We start from the raw sequence: 13,172 nt of genomic DNA, 5'->3' as shown, positions 1-13,172 counted from the left end.
CAGGCACTGTGTTTAATCAAGCCAGCAACAAGACAACACTCAGGTGCTGCATATCCGTGCTGCACAGCGCCATCCCACGCTCTGGATCAACCAACCTGGCTTGCACTCCGAGGACCGTGGGAAAAGAGGGGCAGGACTGCCACAGCAGAGAGCCACCTACCCAACCCGAGATTGGGCGGCAGAGCTGTGCCCCTGAACTTCAGGCAGTACCCCGTGATCTTCCTCCACAGCACTGATACCCAGAAACCAGCTCTGCAGGGCCCAGTACCTGAGCTGCCCCTCTTCCAGTTGTGGCAACCACAAATGTCCCTAAACACTGCCAAGTGTCAGCTCGGGGCAGCCCCCATGAGCCTGGCTGACTAACCTTTCCCATAAAGCAGAAGCAGTCACGCCTGCCTAAGTGTCACACATTTCCCACAGGCAGTCCTGTGGAGAGGTGGCTCTTCCTCACTAACCTAACAACTTCCCTGTTAAAGTGGGGACACTGGAACACTCCTAAGTGCATGAATCTATGCACACAAATCAAACATGTAAGCTGAAGCCAGCATGACATATTCATAGCACCTGGGAGAATGAGACAAGACTGCTCAAAGTGTGAAGCCAGCCTGGGCTACACGCTGAGGGCCAAACTTCCCTGGGTACAGAATTAGATCATCTCAGGAAAAAAAAAAGGGCAGTACTTCCACAAAGAGGCCCAGCTGGGGGTTCCCCAGCAGCCCCCAGGCTCGTCACGAACCTGCACACAGCCAATGCTTCACATTGCCAAACATGGAAGCCCCCCGTCATCGTTCCTTCCCTTCTGAAGAAGATTGCTGGCTCACACAGGCAGGCTAAGGGGCAGCCTGCCTCCTGCCCACGTGAGCATGGATTAACAGGGAAACTTACCCAGGAGGTCAGCAACAGAAAATACCTTCTGAGTCACACTGGGGCTGGCTCACTCTATCCACAGCACGACTCACCCAGCCACCCACGGGACTCCCGAGCTCACTGGAAGGGACAGGCCACCACACACGGCCTACTGAGTCACCATCAGGAAGGCCAGCCTGGCCCTCCCTCTCAGGTTTGTCCCCTAAGCTGCCTACCAAGCAAACAGCTAAAAATGGCAACTGCATTCTTTCTGCCAGAGGGGTCATTCTATGAGGTAGCCCTAAACTGTTGTAAGGTCTGCCCCCTCCCACCTGTCAGTTGTCCAAACCTGGTCCCCAAACTGGGCACTTCTGAGTGTGGGCACTCAGAACTGGGCACTCAGTTTATCTAAGAAGCCGGGCACCTGCTCAGGGCCACACTCTGTTCCTAATCTGCCTGTGAAGTTCCAGGGCCAGGAGTGATGAGTGTTTCTGTCCTCTGTGCTCCCAGGGACACCAAAGGTAGCTTGCAGGTGCTTTTTACAAAAGATTTTGAAGCCAGACCTGGTGGCACATGCCTGGCACCCCAGTACTCTGAGGGGGGCAATGACGGCCAGTTAGGTTATGCTGAGACCCCATTTCAAAACAGACAGACTAGACTGGGAAAGACAGTGTGCTCTGAGTGCCCAGCCTCCTCCCTAGTAATGGGGTCCCAGGGCAACAGACTCTTCTGTTTGCTTCTCTCCTGGGGAGGGGCTTGAAACAGAGCCTCATCCATGTGGGGCAGGCAAGCGTGGAGCTCTCTATGTAGCCAAGCTGTTCTTGAACTCCTGGTCCTCCTCCACTTCCGGAGGGCTGAGATGGCAGCCTGATGCTGTGTGGTGTGTGCCAGGCACTGGTCCTGGCCTCCTGAGAGGCAGAACTCTCCATGGAAGGTTTTCTGTGAAGCTAAGAGCCGAAACCCGCCCCCACCTGCCACCTGCTGGCTCAGGGATAGACAGCAGTGTGACAGCCACAGCTGGAAAGGGCTTGCAGATGTCAGGAGCAGGGCTGGGCCAGCAGAGTCAACCCTGCCAAGTAAGATCTGGGCCAGCAAGGGAAAGGCGCTGGGCGGTCATTCCCATCCGCCACTGGAAAGCCAGTTCCCGCCAGGCTCAACTGAAGGCCTGATTCACGTGGGGCAGTAGCTGAGCCAGTGTCACTGGGTGAACTTTCATCTTTATCCCTAGGGAACAGGGTAGAGGAAAGCTGGCAGCAACATTCCACTGGGGCACCAACAGGGTTGTGGGAGACATTTTTAACCCTTCACACTCAGATATATGACAACTTTGGGGATGCTGGCTGGAGACCAAGCAGCCCATTTCTTGGTACTCCCAGGGACAACCTCACCTTGGACAAGCCCACCTGCAGGTACCTGGAGTTCGCAGACTTACATTCTCTCTCTCACAGACTGACATTCTCTCTCTTTCTCTCTCCCTCAGATACACACACTCTGGAGTGCAAGCCCATCACCCCAGCACTTAGGGCAGAAGCAGTATATCACTGCCAGTTCAAGGCCAGCCTGAGCTACAGAGGAAGTGCCAGGCCAGCCACCATATAACAAGAAAAAAGAAATAATGAAAATAGAAAGGCTGGACCATCTCAGGCACCCTGTGCCTAGCAGAGTAAATGACCACTAAAGCAGCTCACTGCCCAAAGGATGCTGTCCATCCTTAGAGACAACCCCAGGCCCTAGGACAGCGTGGGCAGGTGAGCCTCACGTTGTCCCGGGGAGCACTCAAGTCACAGGGATTCACTGATCATTCACTGGACTTTCTGGAAAAAAACTGCCAGCAGAGGAGACGGTGAGATGACCAAGAGGTAGGAGGCAGATGACAGAGGACAGTGGAAGGGAGGTTGGGGGTGGCTGAAGTGTGGCCTCAACTGTGACAGTCACCACAGTCACAGAACTGTACCTTGGGAAGAGTGGAGGTGACCCTTGAGGAAAAGAGGCTCATAATGAGGTTAGAACTTCTGTATCTCAAGAAGGAAAGTAGTAAGGAGCTTGTTCTTCCTTTCTTCCACACAGGGTCTCACCAGGCAGCCTCCCAGACTTCCCAAAGCCACTCCAGAAGCCACCAGCATGAGAGAACAACTTTTGCCATTTCCCAAAGTCCCATTAACAAGAGGGAACAACCTCCCCAATTTCTCAGACGCCTTCTAGACAGGCCACCAACCTGAAGCTCACTGTGCAGACCATGCTGGTCTGGAACTCAAGAGATCCTCCTGCCTCTGCCTCTACAGAGTGCCAGGATCAAGGGCATGCGCCACCATGCCCAGCCTGCATACAGGCAGGTGTTTTAAAGTTTCTCTTACGTTTGTGAGTGCCTGTGTTTGTGCACACAGGGATGATAGGGAACTAACAGGAGGTGGTGCGTTCCCTCTGCCAGGTGCCATGCCCAGGTCACAGGCATGGTGGCAGCAATCTGCTGCTGAGCCTTCCTGCTGACCTCGGAAGAGCTGAAAGTGGGAATGTGTGGGGATTCTCAAGGACACACAGGGCTGCCCAATGGGAAGAGGCAGAGGACCAGCTGCAAGGGCATCCCAGGGTGCACGTGCTCCTTGGGGCCCATCCTCACCCAACAGCACCCAGAGATCCCGACACTTCACCTGCTACTCAAAGGAGACACTGGGCAACCAGGGACCAGGGCAACGACCTTTGCAGGCCCTCCAGTGTCAGTACCCTTGGATGCGTCTGGCACTTTTCCACTCTGCCTGTCATTTTTCAAGGGTCATTAGGGTTAGGGGATAACACCCTCAACTTCCAGGGTCTCACCAGCCCTGCCCACCAACCCGAGAGGGCACGCTCCGGGCTTCCCAAGGCTCCTCCAGCCATGCCACCAACATAAGAGACAACTGCTCCAGCTTCTCATGGCCCTCCAGCCAAGTCCACAAACATCCGACCACACATGAGGGACAGACCGAAGTGACAACCCCTCTAACCCCCAAGGTCCTTTCAGTCTGGCCCACTGACACGACAGAATCCTCCCAACATGCCACCAAGACCGAGGACAACCTAAGGGACACGAAGGACACGGCTCCGAGACTTTCTAAGGTCCCATTAGCACCCGACCACCAACACCAGGCGGTGACAACGCAAGAGGACATAAGGGGACGACAGGAGAGGACAGCTTGAGGAGACAGAGACCACAGCGGTAGAGGACACGCGCTTGACAACACGAAGGCACTACATCAAGGGTCGACACCAAAGCAGGGCGCCCCCGACCTCCCAGTCCTGCCCACGACGTCGCCTGACGCGGAGCTCCAGGCCGCCGGCGGCGACAGCGCGGCCCGCCGCGTCCGGGCAACGGCAGCCGCGGGCGCGGGCCGGGAACGGCCGACGGCCCGCCGCCGTCCCGGAGCGCCGGGGCCCCGCGATCCCCGCCCCGGCTCCCCCGGCAGCACACTCACGTAGACCGGCAGCGGCCACGGGTAGACGGCGGGCTCGGCGCCCACGGGCGACTTGAGCCTCAGCTCCAGCTTCTCGCCCATCTCGGCGCGCGCGGCCGCCGCACCATGCTAGGCGGACGGTTGGGGGAGGGGCGGGGCCGCCGGCGGGAAGCCCGACGGGCGGACGCGGGCGGACGCGGGACGGACGGCTGAGGACAGACGGCCCGGCCTGCGCCTCGGCCGCCGCTCCCGTGCGGCCCCCGGCTCCCCTCTTTGTAGAAGTCACAGACCCGGGGCGTCTAGCGCCGCCGCCATCTTGGGCCGGCGTGAGGAGAAGGCACAATGAGCCGGGGGGTCAGGCTGAACCACTCGGCGCGCGCGCGCGGGGGAGGCCGGGAGCCAGGAGGCGGTGCGCGCCCAGAGCCTCCGCCCGCCGCGCCGCGCGCACCACCCCTCGCACGCCACGCCCCCTTGGACTCGCCCGCCTCCGGCAGACGCAAGCACGTATGCACGCAAGGGCGCACGCGCGTCCTCGGTTGCCCTCTGACGCCCCCGCCAGCCGGAAGCGGGGACCCGGGGAAACCCTGCGGAGGACACCTAGCGAGAGCTGGCGGAGAGCAAGTTCGAATCCTGACTTCGCAGGCTCTGTTTTTGTTTGTTTGTTTGTTTGTTTGTTTGTTTCTGGTTGTCTTTCCAGTTTTTTTCTTTTAACTTTACAGTTTTCTTTTTTCAATTTTTTCTTCCCTTTTTTTGTTTTTTTCATTTTTCTATCTTTTTCATTCTGTTTATTTATTTTACTTATTTATTTACTTATTTGGCTTTTTGAGACACGGTTTCACTGTGTAGCCCTGTCTGTCCTAGAACTCACTCTGTAGACCAGGCTGGCCTCAAACTCAGAGATCCACCTGCTTCTGACTACCTTGTGCTGGGATTAAAGGTACGTACCACCATGCCCAGTTTTTTGTTTTTTTTTAAAAAGTTTTCCTACTTTTTGTGCAGTTTCGCATTAACAAACCATAAATGTATGATCAGGTACCTATAATCTAAGCACTTCAGAGGCTGAGGCAGGGGGATCACAATTCAAGGCTCACTTGAACTACAGAGTGAAGGCATTCCTTAAAACTTAAAATGGGCTGGAGAGTTGGCTCAGCAGCTAAGAGCACTGGCTGCTGTATCAGAGAACCAAGGTTCAGTTCCCACCGCTCAAAACCACAGTGGCTTCCAACCCTTGGTCACTGGGTTCCCAGGGTTCCAAGGTTCTCTTCTGGCCTCCGCAGGCACCAGACAAACTTCTGGTGCATAAATATACACGCAGGCGAGATGTTCATATGCATAAACATAAAATAGCCAAGTGTGGTAGCCCACACCATGAATCCCGATAGCCTCAGAAGGCAGGGGCAAGTGGATCTCTGTAGCCTGGACCTGAGCGGGAGTCAGCCCTCCTTCCCAAACTCTGGGTGGGCTCTTCCCAGATTACTTCGTTGTTTTATTTGTCGGCTTTTGGTTTGATTTTGTTTTCTTGTTTTTACCTTTTCTGAGAGGAGCTCATTTTGTAGTGCTGGAACTCTGTCTGTAGACCAGGCTGGCCTCGAACTCACAGAGATGCCCGAGCCTCTCTGCCTTCTGAGCACTGGGATCAAAAGCCTGTGCCACTATGCCCTGTCTAATGGGGTGTTTTTGAGAAGCTCTTATGTAGGCCAGAATGACCTTGAATTTATTTTATTTTATTTTATTTATTTCCTTTAGCCTACAGAGATGAACTCTACCCCTAACCTTGAACAGCACATTCCCTACCTTGCATCTCCTCACTCCCCTTCAGAGAGGTCCGACCCTGTCAGTCAGTGTCCTTGTTTGACTTGATATTATCCTAAGGATTCCTTCCCAGAGCCCTCCTCCTCTAGTCTCCCTGTTTATCAATTTCTACTTGTCCTTAAATTGGTTGTCCAGAGAGAGACTCCAACTTTCCCCTACAAGACAGTCATTGTGATTCCTAAGCTGATTTCAGTGGTCCTGGGGAGAATTTTCCCAGGTCCCCCTTGATCTCCTTACCAAAGGTAAGGATGGGACCTGGTGCCTCCTGGGAGCTAGGGCAAGTACTCTATCAGCAAACTAAGTCCCAGCCCCTCGATAAGGATTCTAGGCAGGGGCTCTGACCATGCCCCCAACCCCTCTTTGGGGTATTCTTAGTAGGAGCTCTCTCAGAAACTACACCCCACCCTTGGATTTTTAAATTTAGTGTTTATATGTTGCCCAGGAAGGTTTGAACTCATGATATTTCAGCCTCAGATCCCCAAGTGCTGGGATATGTGCTGGGTGGGATGTGGAGGTGTGTGCTTGGATGTGGGGGTTATTTGCTGGGATATGAGGGCGGTATGTGCTGGAGGTCCGGTTCAGACCCTGGACAAGAGGCTGAGGTTCTCATTTAACATACCAAAGTGGACCTGGCCTCCAGGTTCTCCCAGCATCCCTCAGTCCCTACCTGTAACAGGACACTGAACTTTCTAGCTCTCGGGCCTGGGCTTCCCCTCTCACCCAGAGGCTCTTCACCATATAATCCAGATATTTTGGTTCTCTCTCTCCTCTACCCTCTCGAGCTGCCCCCAACAAACCTGCCTTTGTTCTTTAATTTGGCTTGAATTGGCTTATTTCGTTGGCAGCAGTGACTACCTATCACCGGGATGTGGGGGTCAGGCACAGGACCTCGAGAGGACACCACACTGGGCCCCACATGCCCCTTTACTTTTTCTTATCAAACTCAGCGCCACGCCTGGAAGAAGCAAGTAGAAAAGCTGGGTCCAGTGGGAAAGGGAAGCCCCTTCCTCTCCCCGTGGGCCCAGAGGAAGAGTAAGTGTCTCGCCCCCACCCTGCCCCTGCCTTTGAGGTTCCTGTGTGGCTCCCAGCACTTCCTTGGTCTGAAAGCTGCTGGCCGCCTGTGCTAATTTTGGGCTCAGAGCCCACAGGATTGTGTGAGTCACACCTTAAAATAAACCTCTGTCTCTATATCTGTGCTCACTCGGACCTATTTCTGGAAGCCTGAGTAATCGCCTAGGAAGACGCGGGTTTGCCATCAGCCACTCCCTCCCCCCAACACTGTGTACTCCCAGCACAGCCGAAACTGATGAGGAGGACCGAAGGTTCCAGGCAACACCACACGCAGGACTGAGTGGGTAGAGGGCTGACGTAGAATGTGGGAAGCCCTGGGTTGCATCACCAGCAACTCATAAACTGGGTGTGGTGACCTGAGCGCTGGGAAGTGAGGCCATCAGGAGTCCAACAGCACCCTCAGCTTCACCGTGAGCCTAAGACAGCCTGAGCCACTTGAGACCCTGTCTTTTAAAAAGAAGGGAAATAAGAGTAGCGGCCCCTGTTAGCATACTTTTAAAAAATATTTTATTTATGTTTCTTCATGCCTCTTTCTCCCTTTTTCACCCCAATCCCCTCCAACACCAGGTAGGAGAGAAAGGTTAGTGGGGAGAGGGGTTGTGGTTCTTTTTGGCTACTTCTTGCTGTTTAGGGTCATTAGGTTCCTTGGGACAAATCCAATCTTCATTTCAGGTTATCTCCAACTTCTCCTCAAACTGCATTAACAGGAACCAGGAGCCTCAGAGGGGATCATCAGCCTGCTTCTTTCTCTGATTTCCCCTAATACTCTTTGGGCTCTGGCCTTTATACTAAACTCTGAGAGTCCTCAGAATTAAACTATCTGCAGTTGGCAAAGAGCCCCTCTCAGAGCCCACATGAGACAAATAATCTGCTGCTTTGGACCATCAGAATCAGCCCCATGTCTCACACCTGAGATTAAAATGAAAACATGTTTACATAACATAACTGAGTTTGGGTTTTGTTTGTTTGTTTTTGGCTTTTTGAGACAGGGTTTCTCTGTGTAGCCTTGGCTGTCCTGGACTCACTTTGTAGACTAGGCTGGCCTCAGACAGCAATCCACCTGCCTCTGTCTTCCTTAGTGCTGGGATTACAGGTGTGCACCACCACAGCTGACTCCATAACTGAGTTTTTAAAGACAAAAACTTTCCACTGTAGGTGCCATTGAAAAAGTGCTTTGCCTCCATCGTGAGTGGCACACACCTTTGATCCCGGAATTCAAGGAGGCAGAGGCAGGTGGATCTCTGTGAGGGCTCTGTTATAGTGAAAAACCTGTCTCAAAAAATAAACGAAAATAAATAAATGGAAGGAAGGAAGGAAAGGTGCTTGCCATAGAGTTAGGATTGCCAATAGCCTTATCAATGCAACTTGGAGACGCCAGCTAATCCTAGCACAGAGAAGACAGACAGGGCATCATACCACAAGAAGCTGAGTGGCTGGACTCACCAGACACAACTTCACTGAGAGACCTCATGTCCATATCTAAGGTGGAGAGGGATGAAGAAAAACAATGTATTTCAAGCTCAGAACACACAACACAGACACACATACACGCATAAAGAAAAAGAGCCAGGGGAACGGCTCAGTTGGTAAAAAGTTTGCCTTGCAAAGATAAGAATCCTGCTTTAGTCCTGACAAACACACCGCACGCAAATGCCAGGCCAGTGCGGTAGCTGCCACCTGGACTTCAGCACCTGGGAAAGCAGAGGCAGCTTGCTGCGGCCTCATGGGTGAGTTCCAAGCCAAGAGAAGCTTGAAAGGAGTGGGCAGCATCCCTGAGGATCACATCTGAAGCTGTCCTCCAGCTCCCATGCATGCACATACACGGAGCTGCACACACAAACACGCACACACTGAGAAAATAAATAAATAACCTTTGTTTTTTTAAAGAAAACAGGCCAGGCGATGCTGGCACACGTCTAGCCCCAGCACTCGGGAGGCAGAAGCAGGTGGATCTCTGAGTTCAAGGCCAGCCTGGTGCACAGAGTGAGTTCCAGCACAGCCAAGGCTACACAGAGAAACCCTGTCTCAAAAAAAAAAAAAATCGATCAATTGATACTAAAATAAAATAATAGCATAAGCAGCTGGAGGTGGCAGCACATAGCTTTACCCCAGTGCTTGAGAAGGAGCTGCAGGGAGATCGCTCCATGATCGGGAGCAAACTGGTCGATGTAACTCCATCCAGACCAGCCAGAGCTACAGAATGAAATTCTGTCGGGGGGGAGTAATTCATTTAAAAAATGATAAATCCTTAAACATTTAACATTTCTTTGTTCATTATGTTCTGTCTGCATTGAATGCATCCACACCAGCAGAGGTCACAAGATCTCATTATAGATGGTGGTGAGCCACCATGTGGTTATTGGGAATTGAACTCAGGACCTCAGGAAGAGCTCCTAACCTCTGAGCCACCTCTCCAGCCCAGTCTTTGAACATTTTTTAAACTAAAGTGAAGTGGGGCGGTGGCGCATGCCAGTAATCCCAGCACTCAGGAGGCAGAGGCAGGCGGATCTCTGGCGTTAGAAGCCAGCCTTCAAGTGAATCCAAGACATCCAAGGCTACACAGAGAAACCCTGTCTCCGAAAAAAGAAGAAGAAGAAAAGAAGAGAAAAAAGTGTGTGGTGAAACAACACCATGGCCAAAATAAGCCTGAGAAAGAAAGGTTTCTTTTATCTGACAGCTGTGGCTTACCGTCCAGAGAAGGCAGGCCTGGACTCTGGAGGCAGGAGCTGGAGCAGAGACCATGGAGGGGCACCGATGACTGGCTTGCTCCTCATGGTTTGTTCAACCGACTGGACCTCCCACATTAATCAGCAATCCAAAAAAAAAAAAAAAAAAACAACCGGCCTGTAGGTCAATCTGGTTGTAGGTCAATCTGGTTGTAGTATTTCCTCAACTGATTCTTCCTCTTCCAAAATGACTCCTTTTTTTAAAAAAAAAATTATCTTCATTTTTTTTAACGTGCAGCAGTGTCTCGTATGTGTGTATGAGGGTGTCAGATATTAAGAGTTACAGACAGTTGTGAACTGCCATGTGGGTCAGCCATCTCTCCAGTCCCAAAACAACTCATTCTTGTGTCAAGTTGACGTAAAGCTAACGAGAACAAGAGCAGCCACCAAGGCTGTGGAGGCAGTCAGGAAAAGGGGCTTGCCAGAGTTTGCTCTGGGCCTTCTGTGGTAGAAAGCGAGAACTGGCCTCCACAAATTATCCTCCGACCTCCACATGCACAGGAGCCTACACACCGTGCATAAGTAAATTTAATAAAAAGTTGTTTTAAAACAGGCTCTCGGTGGCACATGCCTATAATTCTGTCAAATGACAGAGGGCTGGGGAGATGGCTCAGGTAGGAAAGTGCCTGCCATGGAGGTTTGAGGGTCAGAACTCGAACTTCAAAACCCACAATAGGCCCAGCAATAGTGGTATACACTTGTGATTCCAGTGCCAGGAAGGCAGAGACAGAATGATCCCTGGGGTCCCTGGGGCCAGACTTGGCCACCCAAGTCTGCCCCATTCAGGGTCAAGGGCAGTGAGAGAGACTGTCCCCAAAATCAAGTTGGACGGAATCTGAGGAACCACATCCACAGTTGACCTCTGACCTTCACAAGGTGGAGGCTTGTGCACAGCAAACCTTGAACTGTGCATGAGAATGCCTAAGGGCGGGTCGGTGATGGCACACGCCTTTGACCCCAGCGCTTGGAGGCAGAGGCAGGCCATCTCTGTGAGTTCAAGGCCAACCTGGCCTACAGAGTAAGTTCCAGGACAACCAGGGCTACACAGAGAAACCCTGTCTCAAAAAGCAGAACAAGACGAACAAAAGCAGTGCTTGGGGAACGGGAATTAGCAAGACTGGAGTGGGCGGGGCCAGGGCTGGAAGCTCACTGTCCCTGAGAGGCGAGAGCAGAGACATTTCAGCACCATGGAGAGCTCCACTCGCTGCCTGCGGGAGGCGTGGTCCGCCCTGGGCGGAAGGAGGCACCCGCGGGCGGCCAAGGCCTTGTTTTCTGGGGAGGTGGGTGTGGCCCGGTTTACAGTACTTTCAACCTGCTCTCTATTTTCTTTTCTAGATTTATTTTATGTGCACGTGTGTTTTACCTGCATGTATGTCTATGTGTGTCTGGGGTCCATCGTGGTCAGAATGGAGTTGGAGCCCTTGGAACTGGAGTTACGTATGGTTCTGAGCCACCATGAGGGAACTGGAAATTGAACGGGTGTCCTCTGAACACCGGCTTTTTGAGACAGGGTTTCTCTGTGTAGCCCCGGCTGTCCTGGACTCACTTTGCAGACCAGGCTGGCCTTGAACTCACAGAGATCTGCCTGCCCCTGCTCCCTGAGTGCTGGGATCACAGGCGTGCACCACCACCGCCCGGCCTGTTTCAATTCTTGATGACTGGCATGCTGGCACCCGGCTCATTGCACTGCCAAGGCTCCAGCAGTTTATGAAGGCCTTGGGGTCAGGGTGAGAGTGTTTGGGCTGTGGAACAGTGGAGGTTAGGTTAACTGGCTTCACATCTCCAGGCCTCTGCTGCTACTTCTTTTTTTTTTTTTTTTTTTTTTAAACAGTGCTTTCTCATTATGCTCATCTTACATTTCTGCTCTTCTTTTTTTTAATGATTTATTTAATTTTATTATATGTACATTAGTGTGAAGGTGACAAATCCCTTGGAATTGGCATTACAGACAGTTGTGAGCTGCCTTGTGGATGCTGGGAATTGAACCCACGTCCTTTGGGAGAGCAGACAGTGCTCTTAACCACTGAGCCATTTCTCCAGCCCCTCTCTGCTACTTCTTCTTTTTTTTTGTAATTTTTTAATTTTCATTTTTATTAATTACACTTTATTCAGTTTGTATCCCCCCGTGGTCCCCTCCCTCCTTCCCTCCCAATCCCACCGTCCCTCCCCCTTCTCCACACATGCTCCTCCCCAAATCCACTGATAAGGGAGGTACTCCTCTCCTTCCTTCTGATCCTAATCTATCAGGTCTCATCAGGAGTGGCTGCACTGTCTCTGCTACTTCTGAAAAATACTTATTTATATATTATGAATATGTAAACCATAGCATACAGCAGCCCTCAAAGGTCAGAAGACAGTTCTTATGAGTTTTTGCTTTTTAAAAATTAGTTTCTTTTTCTTTTAGGTACGTTGTTGTTTTGCCTGTCTGTGTGAGGGAGTCAGATCCCTGTGGGATCTGGGAATTGAGCCTGGGTCCTTGGTGAGAGCAGGCAGGGCACCGAGCCTCTGCTTTTGAGAACTGGAGGCCCAGAACTCGAGTTGCATTTCTGTTCCGATAAAATGCTGGCCAAAAGCCATATGAAGAAAGAAGGGTCTTCCTGGCTTCTCTGCCAGAGAAAGTCTTCACTGAAGGAAAGCAGGGCAGGAGATCAAGGTAGGAGCTAGAAACAGGCCTGCTGGCCATTCCACCTAGTGGGCCAGCTCAGGCGGGGCCTCTCCTGTCAATTACCACTTAAGACAGTCTCTCACAAACATGCCTACCTTCCAGTCTGGAATAACAAGCTCCCCAGTTGACCCAGTTCTCTCAGGGATCCCTAGGTTGTGTCGAGTGCAAGGTCAGGGCTGGCTAGGAAAGTGACCTTCACTTACTGTCACAGGATTGACAAAAGGCTCATGCAGGTATACTGTGTCACTCAGTGAATGCTCCTGCAGAGCAATCGCTCATCTGGCCCCTGCTAGCCAGCGCAGCTCACGCCTTCACAGGCTGAGATGCTTTTGTTTGTTTTCCCTTGAACTTGAACCTAGGCCCTTGTCCTTCCCAGACAAGCATGAGGCTGAGTTTTGTCAACAGTCTCTGATCCTCTGCTGACCTTCACTCTGTTCCCCTCTCTGCCTGCCTGCTCCTACGAGGACTTCTCTGTGTCTCCTTCATTTCTGCTTGTTGTTAAAGTTGGAATAGATTCCTAGTATGTTGTTGAGTGGATGGGTGGGTGGGTAGGCGGGTGGATGGATAGATGGATGTGTGGATGGATGGGTGGATGGATAAATGCATGGGTGGGTGGATGGATGG

At 52.1% G+C, this 13,172-nt stretch overlaps 1 protein-coding gene across 5 annotated transcripts in view; it reads right to left on the bottom strand.

Annotated features, from left to right (window-relative positions):
• The window catches only part of Dot1l (DOT1 like histone lysine methyltransferase), a 41,321-nt gene extending 36,709 nt beyond the window's left edge, over positions 1-4,612 (bottom strand). For 2 of the 5 annotated variants that reach the window (XR_008720173.1, XM_055607829.1), the window contains exon 1: positions 4,296-4,609. Coding sequence is in view for 4 of the 5 variants with exons in the window: in XM_055607829.1 (XP_055463804.1) it covers positions 4,296-4,376 (81 nt within the window). In the remaining variant the exon portion in view is untranslated. Of the gene's footprint in view, positions 1-4,295 lie in introns of all 5 variants that reach the window. The other 3 variants (XM_055607828.1, XM_055607827.1, XM_055607830.1) reach the window with 2 other exon arrangements.
• Positions 4,613-13,172: the final 8,560 nt, after the last annotated feature.

Source organism: Psammomys obesus, unplaced genomic scaffold, assembly GCF_907164565.1.
Source record: "Psammomys obesus unplaced genomic scaffold, mPsaObe1.curated_primary_1811, whole genome shotgun sequence".
Lineage (NCBI taxonomy): Eukaryota > Metazoa > Chordata > Mammalia > Rodentia > Muridae > Psammomys > Psammomys obesus.
Note: the sequence above shows the minus strand (reverse complement) of the source record. Positions and strands in the feature narration are given on the sequence as shown.